The 14,664-nt window shown below is 37.5% G+C and overlaps 5 protein-coding genes across 5 annotated transcripts; all 5 read right to left on the reverse strand.

Moving 5' to 3' along the window:
* Window positions 1-226: 226 nt before the first annotated feature.
* PHYBLDRAFT_113755 (hypothetical protein) lies at window positions 227-3,511 on the reverse strand (the record flags this gene model as incomplete). The annotated part of the gene is made up of 10 exons (XM_018428352.1): window positions 227-505; window positions 580-780; window positions 898-1,035; window positions 1,143-1,324; window positions 1,469-1,906; window positions 2,002-2,224; window positions 2,312-2,811; window positions 2,941-3,066; window positions 3,152-3,296; window positions 3,404-3,511. The coding sequence occupies 10 exons, from the start codon at window positions 3,509-3,511 to the stop codon at window positions 227-229; spliced, it is 2,340 nt and encodes a 779-aa protein (XP_018290328.1).
* A 1,751-nt stretch (window positions 3,512-5,262) lies between these two features.
* SDH1 (succinate dehydrogenase flavo protein subunit 2 SDH2) lies at window positions 5,263-6,823 on the reverse strand (the record flags this gene model as incomplete). Its single annotated transcript, XM_018439748.1, has 5 exons — window positions 5,263-5,475; window positions 5,670-5,738; window positions 5,808-5,947; window positions 6,121-6,376; window positions 6,752-6,823. The coding sequence occupies 5 exons, from the start codon at window positions 6,821-6,823 to the stop codon at window positions 5,263-5,265; spliced, it is 750 nt and encodes a 249-aa protein (XP_018290329.1).
* Window positions 6,824-7,961: 1,138 nt separating this feature from the next.
* Window positions 7,962-8,541, reverse strand: PHYBLDRAFT_159114 (hypothetical protein). The gene has a single exon (XM_018433918.1). It carries the CDS (start codon window positions 8,518-8,520, stop codon window positions 7,990-7,992), a length of 531 nt encoding a protein of 176 aa, XP_018290330.1. The 5' UTR covers window positions 8,521-8,541; the 3' UTR covers window positions 7,962-7,989.
* Window positions 8,542-10,252: 1,711 nt separating this feature from the next.
* On the reverse strand, window positions 10,253-11,982 carry PHYBLDRAFT_65664 (hypothetical protein; the record flags this gene model as incomplete). Its single annotated transcript, XM_018441505.1, has 4 exons — window positions 10,253-11,391; window positions 11,494-11,584; window positions 11,691-11,776; window positions 11,907-11,982. The coding sequence occupies 4 exons, from the start codon at window positions 11,980-11,982 to the stop codon at window positions 10,253-10,255; spliced, it is 1,392 nt and encodes a 463-aa protein (XP_018290331.1).
* Window positions 11,983-12,354: 372 nt separating this feature from the next.
* PHYBLDRAFT_39069 (hypothetical protein) lies at window positions 12,355-13,175 on the reverse strand. The gene is made up of 3 exons (XM_018440118.1): window positions 13,050-13,175; window positions 12,781-12,913; window positions 12,355-12,425 (listed from the first exon to the last, which is right to left on the reverse strand). The coding sequence occupies exons 1-3, from the start codon at window positions 13,152-13,154 to the stop codon at window positions 12,373-12,375; spliced, it is 291 nt and encodes a 96-aa protein (XP_018290332.1). The 5' UTR covers window positions 13,155-13,175; the 3' UTR covers window positions 12,355-12,372.
* Between the last annotated feature and the right edge of the window lie 1,489 nt (window positions 13,176-14,664).

The following is a 14,664-nucleotide window of genomic DNA, read 5'->3' on the forward strand; positions in this document are numbered from 1 at the left end:
AAATTACAATACAAGCCATTAAAACAAACAGCCCGTGGTTTTCTTTTTTCTTTAGCATGTATTTTTTTGGCTTTATAGAAAAAATTATGCTTGCTATACCAATACTAATATCTTTTCTTTTTTATTTTTTCTTTATATACTTTTAAAAGAGATCGAGGGAGAGAGAATATATGTTTGACGAAACTGATTTCGCATGCTTTGGTTTGGTTCGGTTCGGTTTGTTAGTTTAAGGCTGGCATTTGGAACGTACATGTCCTAGCCACTGGAAGTAACTCATCCCAGAACTAACCATTGGTTGGTTAGATCCAGCAAGAGCAGGTCCATTTGGTTGTCTATCTTCTACCAAGTGACTCAAGAACAAGCTACGCAAAACAGGGTCATCATCCTCACGAACCACATAGAGTGAAGGATAGTATGTGTTTTTACGGCCCTCGGTTCTAAGGTACTTAATAATAGCATTAACTTGTTGAGACAAGGCAGATTTTAGAGTGGGCAAGGAAGTAATCTAATAAACAAAAATTAGTTCAATTCGATTCAATTCAATTCAATTAAAAAAAATCCGAATGCGTTTTTCCTTACTTGACCCGATTTTACGGAGGTTATCTTGGGAACATCTAACAAGTCTACACAAAGGGAAGGCATAGCATCCTTTCCGATCCACAAGAAGATCTGTTGGCCATTCTCGAGCATATAGCAGCCATGAGGAGCTAGCTTTTCGCTTGAGAGGTTGAGATTGGTTGGCATGATGAATTTTCCAGTAGTAGGATCAACAGAGCCAGTCTATAATCGTATCAAATATTTCTTTTTTTGGTAAGCAAGAAGAATAAAACACTCAAACACATCCAATTATCAAAGATATTTAAATATTAATTAAAGAAAAGAAAAGAACAAACATACCACGGGTGACATGCTGTGTAAAGCATAGAATCTAGGAATAATATATTTGACCCACGCATCCATAGCCAGGATTCGCAGCAAGACTGTAGATTGAGAGCGCAAATCAATGTGAACTAAAGGCGAATCATTGAACGCATCCTAAAAGGAACAAAATCAAGAGCGAGAAAAAAATTAATATGTATCTAATTATATTATTTTACTAATGTTTTTTTTTAAAAAAAAGTTTAATTAAAAGAAAAACTTACCGTCTTTATGATACTCAAAATAGCCAATGGAAGAAGTGCGAGGTGTAGAGGCATAGACAGGGGTGCTGTGGATGAACCAGTTCCAACAACTTCTTTTGCATAAGCGTTGCAAATATCACTTGTCTGTTTTGACAATTGCTCACGAGCATCCTTGAGTTTACTAGTGACAGCCTTGTCGATAGCTGTCAAAATAAAATACAAATCGTATATATTGGAGTAGTTTAGTATTAATGAATTTTGCAACGTATATATATATATTATATTATATTTTCTTTGACAAAAAACCCTTTTTATCTCTTCTCCTATACTAAATTAATCTCTCTCACCTTGATGACACAATGAACGGGCAATGGCAAACTGATCTGCGCCTGTGAATACTTCGGCTGCAATACGAGTAACTGGCAAACACAAGTTCATTACTCGAATACGACGTTCACCAAAGCACGTGGTGTAGAGCAGAGCAGTCTGGAAATATACTACAGATGATTTAATCTCTTCCTCTAAGATCAGGTCAACGCAGTAGGACTGGTCGCGAGGGACATTTGGCAAAGCCATGATATCCGGAGGACGCAAAGTGCTATTGCCGTGGAATGCGTGGCAGACCAAACCAGGTGAAGTACGGGTGCGCATTACGGCTTCCAGTCCGACCTTCTCCGAAAGAACGGCTATGATTTCCATCGTCAATTTGAGTTTATCTGCCTGAGAGTGGATCTTGTCTTGAGGGAAAAAGTGGGTCTGTCCTCCAGTAAAACGAGGAATAACATCTACAGAAACAGAAACAAAAACAAGAAAAAATACCCATACATTAGTTACTCCAACCTTTTCCTTTTTGTATTTATATGCAATATTCCTTTCTTACTTAATGTAGCCAGATCAGAGTAGTGACCACCGATAACAAACATATCGGCACACACTTGAGACTTTGTGCACTCGGTGGCAAATGTACGGTAAAATGCACTGGATGGTACCATCAGAGGACCATCTGTGACAGAATTCTTTTGATCTGGGGTTGGCTTTACAGCACCATCGCCGACAGTTGGGATACTAGCCTGGAAACAGACGATCTTTCCACCTGTAGGTGACTGTATTCACATACACACACACATATATATATATGAATATCCGACATTAAGCACTCTACCTAATGTGTATATACACAATTATCTTACCAACAATTTACGGGCTGCTTGGAGAGCGGATCCAAGACAATTCGTCGACGAATGAGTGTTTTGGTACATGGTCTTCATTCGGCCCAAAAGATCTTCAACAACCGATCGACTCTCGACCAGATTGACTACAAGATCCGAAGAAGCGCGTGGCAGGTATATGTCGCTCAGATCACCGACCACCAAAACCTCGGGTTCTTCTCCAATAAGTTTGTAAAACGCAACAGCATCATCTGCTGTAACAAACGCAACTTTTGTACGACCGTCCTCGTTGGGCAATTTGTCAAGAGATGCTAGGATGGCATCTGCAATAACGCCAATCATGCCAGTCTGGACGGCTTGGAAAGAAGTGTCGATGACAAATACGTAGACTGGTGGTTGAGGAGGACGGACCATGTATTCGGCAGGAGCAACAAAATCAACACAGCCATGGTTCAGTTCAAGACGGCTCCATCGATCAGTGTGCTGCTGTTGAGCCTCATCCCAATCAAAAGCACGGGGAACTAGATATTAATCATACAAAATATTCCAAAATTGTCTCGTGTCAATTCTAGTTTGCCTATACAACAACCAGCAGAAACCGACCCACGTCTAGATTATTGTGTGGTATGGTATCCTATGTCTTGGCTTACCTTCATTATCAAGCCCACACATATTACACTGCCAATCAGCCATATTTACGAATTTGACAAAAGGATTGATGTAGGTCTTGCAACGAGTACAACGACTGACGATTGTGTCTGTAACAACAGGTACATCTATCTGCATATATAGATATATATATATGTATATATGTATATTCCAATTATAAGCCTAATCTGTATACCAAATGGTAATATATACTTACATGACTTGGGAAAGGTTCAACAATAAGTGAAAATGGCAATTTTGATTTTTTGAGAAGAGCAGGAGTAGCAGGTACAAAATTAAGAGTAGATCGATTAAACACCGACGAGCATTGAACATCAGTGGAGGATGTAGCAGCAATCTGTCATTAAAAGAAGCAAGATTAATTCTATTGTCTATTCATTTGACCAAAGAAAAAAAAAAGAAAAAAAAAAACTGATGATAGAAGTGTGACATACTGATACTTACATTGGAAGGCAAAGAAGGGGTTGGTGTAGGTAAAGACAGGTCTTGGATACGGGGAGGCTGACCAAAGAGAGGAGTATCCTGTCTAAGAGGAACAGTTGACAGACTCATTGCTGCTGTGCCTTGAACGATACCAGAGTAATAGGGATCCTGCTGGCCAGCATAAGGAGTGTTTTGTGGGGGCTGTTGGTATCCGCCCATTGCTGGGGCAGGTTGCTGGTACGCACCAAGAGCAGGTGAGGGTTGACGATAAGCAGCCATTGCTGGAACTGGTGGTTGCTGGTATCCACCATTTGCAGGTGATGGTTGGCGATAATTATTGATTCCAGGTACCGGTTGCTGATATCCACCAAGAGCAGGTGATGGTTGGCGATAGTCACCTGCTACTTGTGTTGGAGCTGGGGCCATGGCTTGTTGCTGATAGCCACCAAGTGCAGGAGATGGTTGACGATAATTGGCCATCCCGGAGGTTGACTGTTGATAATGGTTCATCCCGGACGCTTGTTGTTGATATGCATTCATTGCGGGTACCTGTTGTTGATGTGGTCCGGATGTCTGTTGAGATGGAATATCAGCGGTGACTGGATAGTGTCTTCGTGTACGTCTTGATGCATCATGAATTAAATGTGATTGGGTTGGAGATGATGGTTGATTTGGTTGATGATGATCTCTGGCTGGAGAGAATGGTCTTGGAACTGACATTTTTATTTTATTTTGTCTCTACTGCTTTCTATATCTATATTTATATATAAGAAATAAAGGGTGAAAATGAAAAGAGAGGGGAGAAGGAATTGATAGTTCAATATATTATGAATATTGATATTGATATTAATACCAATAGTATTGACCTTGTATTGATGCTTAAAAGAAGAGAAGAGAAAAGAGAGAGAGAGAAAATACGCGCACAAAGAATATAATATAATACAATACAATACAATATAATTTATATAAAAAGTGAATACAAAGGAGTATGATTTTTGAACCAAAAAAAATAATATATAGATTTTATATAAACATTTATATATAAAAAAAGCGCGATTTCTAAATAAATGAATTGATTTGTTGAATCGTGTGTCACACAGCAGGATATGAATTATTTGCTGTATTTCCACAAATCCATTCATTCGATTCAATATATTGAATATGCTATTCTGTTGGATTAGCACAAGAAATCTGGTTAGTAAATGATAGCAGAAAATACAATCGAAATTCAGAAAGGCCGAGTGTCAGAACCAAAAGAAGAAAGAAAAACAAGTAAAGTCAAATCAGTCTAATTATCATCATTTTTTTAGAAACGTTTCTAAGACAATACTTTATATGCTATATAATTTATGTGTTGAACTATTACAAGCAGTGTTGCATCTATGGATTTACTTGCTGGTGTTTTGATTCGATTGACAGAATCAATGCGTTTATTTTATGATAAGCATCTAATCATAAATGAGCGATATTTTCCATGACATTTTAATAGCCTGGAAGAAAATGAAAAGGCTTTCAAAACTGCCAGCTAAAGAAAAAAAACCCCATATGAATTTTCATTTTCATTATGGTTAATATTATTATTATTCACGATTTTCCCCTTTTTATTTCATTTCATCCCAAAAGGGGGGTCCTCTCCCACTCTCCTACACCTTTTATTAACATTTGATTTTTGATTTTTTTTGGATACTAATTCACTAAATATTAATGCAATTTTAAACAAATCCCATTTTCAATGTAATTATGATTTGGTTTCGTGTTTTATGTTCCTTATTATTCTTGCCCTCTTTTTTGTTTTTTTGTTTGTTTTTTTTTGTTTATTGTCTGATTGACTTTCTGGGTAGATTTGAACGTTTAGGTTGTTCATTTCTTTCTTTCTTTATTTACTCAGTAGCCATCAACAACTTAATCTTGGCAATGGCAGCACCAGGCTGAAGACCCTTGGGGCAGGTCTTGGAACAGTTCATGATGGTGTGGCAACGGTAAAGCGACATCTGGTTCTGGAGAGCCTCACGACGCTGGTAGCCGAACTGATCACGAGAATCAATCATCCAGCGGTAAGCCTGCATCAAAACGGCAGGACCCAAGTACTCCTCCTACAAATTTATTATATTAATTTATATTAATATTATTATTATTTTTAAAATACAAAAATAAAATAAAATAAAATAAACGCGTATGCAAAAAAAAATAATTTTCACATGAATTTCGAGTTTGACGCAGAGAATAAACAAGGGAGGGGGGGTAGGGGGTGGTTCTTTAAATATATTTCCGATCACTTTCACTTTACCTGGTTCCACCAGTACGAGGGGCAAGAGGTGGAGCAACAAGCGCAGAGAATGCACTCGTACAAACCATCCTAGAGCAAAAAAAAAAAAGAGTTAATCAACTAGCAGTTAGTTAATAATAGTCATAGTAATGAACTCACCAACTTCTTTCTGTCCTCAATGGTCTGGAGGTTCTCTCTGTCAGCAGGGGGAGGGGTGTTCTGCTTCAGGTAAGGCTCAATGCTCTTGTACTGCTTGTAGAAGTGGGTAAGATCGGGAACCAAATCCTTGACAATGTACACTTGATAAAGATGGTAATTAATATGGTTTCCAATTTCAATTTGTTTGCTTATTTGTTTTGAGGGTTTTTTTTTGTAAATCGAAAATAAAATAAGATATGAAGAGCAGAAAAATATTAACTGCGTCTATACACAAATGCAATTTACTGTATTTATAATATATGTATGTACTTACTATGAGGAAGAGGGTAGATCTTGGTGGACTTGGAGACATTACGATCAACCTTGGAGATACAGGCAAGAGTATTGCCACCCTCAATGTTCATAGCGCAAGAGCCACAAATACCTTCACGGCAAGAGCGACGGAAAGTGAGAGTGGGGTCCTGCTCGTTCTTGATCTTGATCAAGACATCCAAAATCATGGGTCCACAAGAGTTGAGATCAACGGTGTACTTGACAAGGCTAGGCTTCTCAGTGGGAGTATCGGGGTTCTTTATATATGTATAATATATATATTATTGTTTTTTTTTTATTTTTTGAAAAAAAATGAAAGGAAGAGGTATATAAATGGTTTCAAGATGTATATATATGTATATGTAAGTAAGTAAGTATGTCTGTCTGTATGTGTGTATGTGCGTATGTGCGTGCGTGTATATATATAAAGAAGAAGTGATAGATAATTGAAATATATACACTGACACAACAATGCATATAGTCTGTATTCTACACGTATATATTTCTCTCTATATAAAATTCTTTATATCTGTCTGTCTGTCTGTCTGTCTGTCTGTCTGTCTGTCTGTCTGTCTGTCTGTCTGTCTGTCTATTCTATCTCTTTGTGCGTTTGTGTATGTATATATAATTACCCAGCGATAAATCTCAAAGGTCTTGAGAAGAGGCTCCTTCTTGATAGGGGCTTCCTCAGTAACAGATGCCATTGGGTTGACAGAGCTGGTCATGAGGCCACGGCTCAAAGGCTATAAAGCAAAACAAAAACAAAAACAAAACAAAACAAAACAAAATAAATAAATGTTTATGAGTTTTATTGTTCTCGTTTCTTCTTCTTATACTTCTTGTAAGCTGTGGTGTTGAATGACTTACGGCAGCCATGGGAGCCCAGCGTGTGCGCAAAGCAGCGCTTCTGATGGCAGAAAGTGCAAATGACATGGTAGAGTGGGGAGAAAGGGGTCCAGGTTATTGAAATGCGGGGGAAGAAAAAATAAAGACAACAAAAAAAAGAAATATAAAAAAAAAAGAAAAAGACAATCTCCAATTTCCGATTTTTTTCTTTTCTTTTTTCCACAAGTGTTGTTTTCCAGGGGACCCTGTATATAATGCATATTATAAAAATTATATAAATTAAAAAAAAAAAACTAATATATATTTAGAAAAGAATCGCACAGCTCCACACAGCTCCACACAGCTCCACACAGCTCCACAGTCCAACAGTCCACAAGCTCACACTGCAAAACTATCGACTGCCCACACTTCACACCTGGGGAAAATTCAAAATAAAAACTAAAATTCGGTCCAAACCTATAATGGATTTATAATTTTTTTGCTTAAACTACGTATATAATACTGAATATATACAAAATCACTGTAAGATTCTTCATAGTCTTTGTAAAGCTGTAAAGCTGTAAAGCTGTAAAGCTGTAAAGCTGTAAAGATGTGTATATACATCTTATTTTGTGACCTTGTAAAAATGTCAGAATATATAAAAGTATCAGAGCATATGTTACGACTTACAATTAAAGCAGCATATAGTATATAAATCTACATTTCACACTTTATGCCATTTGTGCAAAATCACAAAAGAAAACTACCAAAAAAAGCAAAAAAAATAATACAAGAAAAAAAATGAATCCTTTTTGAGAATTGGAACGGACCGGGAGACACCGAACGCAAAAGGGTTTATCCTCCACACTACACTACACCACTTCACTACATTACACTACGCACACGCACACGTACACGCACATGCACACCCATAAATACACGCATATCTACATACACACATATACACATACATACATACATACATAAAGAAGAGTGTATGATAATAATACTAATAATAAAAGAAACAGATTTTTTATTTCATCTTTTATTTTTCTGCTTTGGACAGAGGAACATACACTGGTGCCTTTGGTCCTTCGCACATCACCTTGAGTTTCTCATTTAGTGTAGCTACTCGGTTGGCAAATACAACTCGAACCTGATTGTAGAGGTAGATTCTCTTTTCATGTCGGCAGATCTGGACATGGATAGCATACCGCAGATGATTCCTTCCATGATCCTCAACATATGACTTTTGACGCAAAAAGGTCTTTGTATTTCTTGGCATGTCGCTTACATCATAGGGAATCAGAAACAGCTTGACGGCAGTCTTGTTTGGATTCTTAATCACAATCTGCAATTGACCTTTTGGGGGTAGTCGATAGCCAGCCGGTCGATCGGGAATGTCAGTGAGATCAACGGTGCCAACATAAGGGGTCGGGTGTTCATCTTCCTTGAGTTCATAAAACAGGGCTGGGAATACAATCGACAGATGGGGAGGACATTTGAGGGACGGTCTGCAGTCACCGCAGCCAAGCACTCCAATCTGGCAATGGAATACGATTGGCTTGGATGGCATGGTCGACATCCTGCCACTGAGCAGGGACTCTTCATAACTTCCCACGAGACTGCTGGCGTGATGATCGCCTGCCATTCCAAGCGAGCTTCTTCTCTGAGGACTAGACGGGATATTGAGGGTATTTGAATATAGTCCACGAGGCTGAGCAGATCGTACATGCCATGGAAGGTGTGTAAAGGATGCAGAAGGAGAGGTGGAGTAAGCCAATGATCGGACTCCTACATGGCCATGGCCATGGTGTGTGTGGTGTGTGTATTGCATTCTTGCCGAAGGAATCGGCATTGCAAACGAAGACCCAGATAGACTAGATGAGCCTGATCCGACAGATTGTGGTAATAAAAAAGGTCCGTGTCCATTAATATCATCGCCATCATATCCTGATGTTTCTGCTGCTGCCGTTTGTGTTTTTGCGGATGTATTGTTTGTAGCCATGATTTCCATTGCTTGGGTATTTTCGTCTTCTTGTTGCATAGCAGACAGAGACAGACGAGACAGTCGTCGAATGCCTATCATGGCGTGTCTATCATCAATTCTCTTTGTATTACAACTTTCGTCATAAACAACTTCGAGCATCAACTGACCACCACCACCACCACCACCACTACTACTACTACTACTACTACTACTACTGCTGCTGCCACCACTATTTCCTCCTGATCCTCCTGCACCTACACCCGCTCCTGTTCCTACTCCTACTCCTACTCCTCCTGATATTCCAATCCCATCTTCAAGCCTAGTTGGTTGGAAGCGATGAGACTTCAGGCGGGCTTCTGGATTAAATTCTACTTTTTCCCAGACTGGAGAAGAAGAGCACGGACAGGTGTTGTCCAATGATGCCAAAACAAAATCAAGATCAGAGCGATTGAGAGCTTGATGGGCCAATAAAGTGTGAAGAGGCATCCGATGGCTGTAGGCATAAACTGATTGAAGTAAAAGAATGGGATCCATCGGATCGTCTGAACATGCATTGTCGATAGACATCATCCATCGTTCCAACAATACTCCTCGTCGAACGATGCTAATTATTCGTGTACAATCTGTTCGTGATGTTACATGGCCATGCAGGAGACATTGATGAGAATGAATACAATCATAGCCAGGCTCCAATCTCTCCCGTAATATAATTTGGATCAACTTGACAAATACAGCAGCGAAATTCATATCTGAAGTATCTGTGAATGTTTGACGAATTGGCATGGCGCTGTCATTGAAGACAGGAAGAAGAAGAAGAAAAAAAAAAGATATATAAAAAAAAAAGATAAAATAGAATAGAGTAAAAAAAAAAAAGAAGTAAAATAAGAAGCAAAGATAGCCACCAATCTAGTCAGTCAGCCAACCAGTCAGCCAGTCAGCCAACCAGTCAGCCAGTCAGCCAGCTAGACAGAAAGGAAAGGAAAGATTTAGAATGAAAAAAAAAATTGAGAAAAAAAAAACACACACACACACACACACAAAAAGCAAAATACAAAACACAAGCACACTATTTTTTTTTTACAAAAAAAAAAAAAAAGAAAAACCTGAATCATTTTTTTGAGATTTTGAAACAAAGTGTGGACATGTTTTTGTGTATCTAATAAAGAAAAAGAGGTGTATTCTAATGGGTTGTGGTTATATTTACATTCTACTACTAGTAATAAAAAGTAACAATTAGCAAGTAACTCCTTATTACCACTTTGTTATAAATTAATAAAGAATATATAGCTGTTTTGCTGTTTCAATTTTTTTTGCAGTTTTATAATACTTGATAGTCAATCTTTAGGCCACTTCCTCTCAAGGCTAATGAAGATGCTTTAAACGCATTAGGTAAAGGCTTACGATCAGGCGGGATAAACTCCTGGGCTGCCTTGAGGGACAAATAGATCTTTGGAGAATAGTATTTTTTCCAGCCTTGACCATCCCACAACTCTGGACAGCCCATCAGAAATGACTCAAAGTCTCTCTCTTCTCCGTCCAACACAGGATGGCGCAATAATGCAAACGAGACCATCTGGATCCAAAACAAGGTCTGGGTTTCTGAATATTCAATTGACTCGTGTAGCAGATCTTCTGGGCGCCTATTAGCCAACCCTGTATCTCTGAGCGCGTCCTGTTCCAAAAGTTCTATTCCACGCAGGATGGTCCGCAGACTATAGAGCAGCCGACGGGTGTCCTGTTTGTCCTGAAGTATGCTTAGATACGCGATCCTCAAGAGCGAATAGTGATCAAAGAACAGAAAGGCTTTGGCTTGCAAGAACCACTCGCAAAACTCCTTGTCTTTGAAGTGATGTGGATTGGGCAAGTCTTCCCAGGGTGCTACAGGCATCCGTGCCTGGGGATACAGATCGCGCCTGTAGGTGATTTCATGTAAGTGAGAGTGAGACTGAGAGTGAGATAAGGTATGTGGGTTTGAGAGAGAGTTTGCGTCGCTTTGTCGTCGTAAGAAGAAATCCGAGCGGCGGGCTGACCGAGGTAAGATTGAAGGCGATGTTGGGCCCAGGGTGTTGTAATCCGACGACCGATCAACGTCGACAGTCAATGCATCTTTCATTTCAATCTTTTGACTCAGATAATCGAGCACCTTTTCGAATCCTTTTTCGGTTGCGGCGTCGCACTCAAATATACGCCACTGATGGTTACGCAGGCCCTTGGTCAGCAGAGGGTCGGTAATCCATTGTTGCCCGAGGTCCTGGATATCGACTGCTCCCTCTGACTCGATTTTATTGACTACTGTAATCACAATTGCGTCCCTCAGTTCTTCTTCAAAGGTCTTTAGGATCCAACTCATATTCTCTCTGGCCTTTGAAGCAACCACTGGCTTTGATTGCTCGACAGCATCGACCATGTAAATGATTACTCGGGTATCTTTGATATAATTTAAAGAGGCTCCAATATCTGTTTTATATATATTATATACGTAGATAATGTGTATGTGTTTGTAATATTTAAATACATTTACACGAATGTAATAATATAGATATAGAATATAAATTTTACCTGCAAATTCCCAGATTTGAAATGCAAACTGTCGATATGGAATTACTTCTACATTATGTGATTCTGTTGGAAATACTTGAAATGTACTCGGCTGTAATTTTCGATTAGTAAATTATTCTTCTTCTTCTTCCTCTTCTTCTTTTTGTTTTTTTTTTTTAATTATATGCATATGTATGTATATGTATATGTCAATTTACCTTTTCGGCACAATATTTAAAGTAAAGCTTGTACAGAAATGTTGTTTTACCCGCTCCACGTGCACCGAGAATACGAATAGGAATCTCTGATGATCAAGTATATACATTTTTTTTTTGATTGTGAATGTGATTATTGTGATCAAGGGATTGGGATTAGGAGAATGATAATAGTGTAAATCAGGCAATTGAACAAGTTGTAAGTTACATCCTGTCTACCTTGTCGTCCTTGCTCTTCTTCAAGTGGTGCTTTGTTTGACCATAATTGAGACACAATTTCAGAGAACCTCTTCATTTGCAATTGAATAAAAAGAAAAAAAAAGGAAAGAAAATGTCGGATGGTCAAGAACCAAAAAAAAAAAAAAGCAAGTGAAAATGGATGAATAAAATATTTAATATTTAATATATATATATATATATATTTAATTAACTTTTTTTTTTTTTGGTTTTTGGAATATACACTACACATACTATACACCCATTTATATATATATATATATGTATGTATGTATAATAATTCTTGTGTGTGTGTGTGTATGTGTTTTTGTTGGTTCAATACATCCCCCTCCACCCCCTCCATCTACTCAACTTTATGCACTACACATGTTAAAAAAAATCAGTAATAAATAAGAGAGAGTCTGAGAAATGCTTGTGAGAAATAGATAGTAAGAGAGTGAGAGAATTCTTATGTTTCTTTTGTAACCTGTATGAGAAACTTGATCCTTGAACAAATATCATCTATGTAAAAAATAAAATAAAGGGGGAAATGGATATATATATAAAACATACAAAAATAAAAATAAAAATAAATATTGGTAAGAATTGATAATTGATGTTTGACGTTTTTTTTTTTTATAATTATAATTTTTCAATTTAAATAAAATTAAAATTAAAATTAAAATTAAAATTAAAATTAAAATTAAAATTAAAATTAAAATTAAAATTGAAATTGAAATTGAAATTGAAATTGAAAATAAAGTTGCGATTAAAATTATAATAATTGAAATGATAGCAGTAATGATGAAAGTTTTAAAAGCATAGAGTAAATAAGGGTAATGATCATTGGCAATATTAACATAATCAAAATACGTACATGCTTCTTTGGCACTCTCTGCTTCAAGGGCATAGGTCTTGTAATCACGTTCTTTCATCACCACAATCTTGAAATGACTAGGTAACTTTTTGCTGACCTTGCAAGTTCTGATTGCACTGACATGAAATGAAGTCTGATATACATAATGTATATGTGTATGTGTGTGTATGTGAATAAATGAAATAAATAGTTTTTTTTTAAAAAAAAAAAGGAGGGATGGGGGGGGGGGGGACAAATAGGCTAGTCTAATACTTTAAAGGTTTACTCACTGTCTTTACAGAATCAAACATTCCCTTGTGTTCTGGTGGCATTAGGTGAATGTAATCACCATCAATTGCTAGCACACTAGCCCGTTTACCAACAAACATTGGCATCTTTCGATTGACAATATATTTCTAAATATCACATTAAACTTAGTATATATGCGTAAATATATCGATACACCCAACCATACACACACACACACACACACACATATATATATATATATATATATACATACAAAGGTGTATATTTTATTTTTATTTTTTGAAGATTTTGTTATTAATATAGTTACTATTACTACCACACTTGCCTTGTATTGAGACAAGATGTTATCACTAGTCCCATTATTGTTACTTATGCTCGGAGAGTTTGCTGTAGAGAAGTACATTGGTTGCTGAGAGTCCTCTTTTTTCTTCTTGATCGGCGATCTCCAGAGGTGGTTGGCAGCTATAGATATATTTGTATACAAGCACAGACGTTAATTTCATTTAATCACAGCTACCATTCTCACTCACAAGTTGGGATTGTAAGCGAAGTGCCCTTTTTGGTCAGACAAAGATCAGTCTCGCTAGGTAATCCTTCGACAGGCGTATCATTGGGTACAATCATATTTGTGTCTGCGATGGTCAACATGTACTCTTCAGGGTCTAGCTTTCTTTTCCGGGATACCAAGTCAAGCACATCTCCAATAAACATCTCTTCGTCCACTCCTATCATGGTTGTAGCAGAAACTGTTTCATTGGTCATCAGTCTAATTCTGAAATATTTTATTGGTGTCATTGGCATAGTAGACTTTGTCAAGACAGCCTTGGATGAAGGTACTGGAACAGCCACGGCAGAAGAATCGGGTTCGGTTTGTTGTGATAGAACTTGTAATAGTTGTTGTTGAGATGATTGTTGTTGTTGTTGTTGCTGTTGTTGTTGCTGTTGTGGTTGATATTGATTAAATTGTTGATAATTATTGTTGGACTCGACTGTAGAAGGAGGGCCGACCAATGGATCAGCTGAATTTATAGTCGATTGTGGCAAGATATTACTTTGGTCCATGCGAGTTGATCCAGACATGTCAGTTAACAGTCCAGAGTTTGTTGAAGGAGGAACAATTATACTAGGAACCATCTGCTTGTTTTTTCGAATTGCTTCTAGATCAGGTTTACCGCGACCCAGTTTTGAACGATTGATTTCATTTTCCTTGACTATTAAAGACATAAAAGAAAATATATAAAGAATCATTAGAAAAAGAAGAAATGTAAGTAGCAATTTTTTTTAATAACTAAAAAAAAAAAAGGGGGGGGGGGATCTTACTTTGGGAGGGAGTTGCTCTACAGAGTGCAAATTGATCAAATGAAACTCTATCGATCTTACGCATACGATCCAAGGCTAAAAAGAAAAAGTAAAGACAGCGGCAACAAATTAGATGTACATATATTACATTAGGATTAGGATTAGTGTTGAATATTATATATATATATATACATATATTCAAGTTATTATCATTTTTGGATTCTTACCTGGCAGGTCGTCTTCTACTTCACCGTCATCCTCTGCCATCAACAAGGACCATTGTGCAAGGTCGTACTGTTCTTCTTCGATTTCGGGTGTCCTCTTTTGCTCAACATA

The sequence above is a fragment of the Phycomyces blakesleeanus genome (assembly GCF_001638985.1).
Source record: "Phycomyces blakesleeanus NRRL 1555(-) unplaced genomic scaffold PHYBLscaffold_13, whole genome shotgun sequence".
In the NCBI taxonomy this organism is placed as follows: Eukaryota; Fungi; Mucoromycota; class Mucoromycetes; order Mucorales; family Phycomycetaceae; genus Phycomyces; species Phycomyces blakesleeanus.

What these genes read in the sequence shown, in the direction of transcription:
- PHYBLDRAFT_159114 (XM_018433918.1), bottom strand. Translation starts at nt 8,520, where the DNA reads ATGCCATCCAAGCCAATCGTATTCCATTGCCAGATTGGAGTGCTTGGC.
- PHYBLDRAFT_39069 (XM_018440118.1), bottom strand. Translation starts at nt 13,154, where the DNA reads ATGCCAATGTTTGTTGGTAAACGGGCTAGTGTGCTAGCAATTGATGGT. An exon ending in TGTTTGATTCTGTAAAGACA is followed by an intron (nt 12,914 to 13,049) that starts GTGAGTAAACCT and finishes TATGTATATCAG; the next exon opens with ACTTCATTTCATGTCAGTGC. An exon ending in AGAGAGTGCCAAAGAAGCAT is followed by an intron (nt 12,426 to 12,780) that starts GTACGTATTTTG and finishes TTTTTTACATAG; the next exon opens with ATGATATTTGTTCAAGGATC.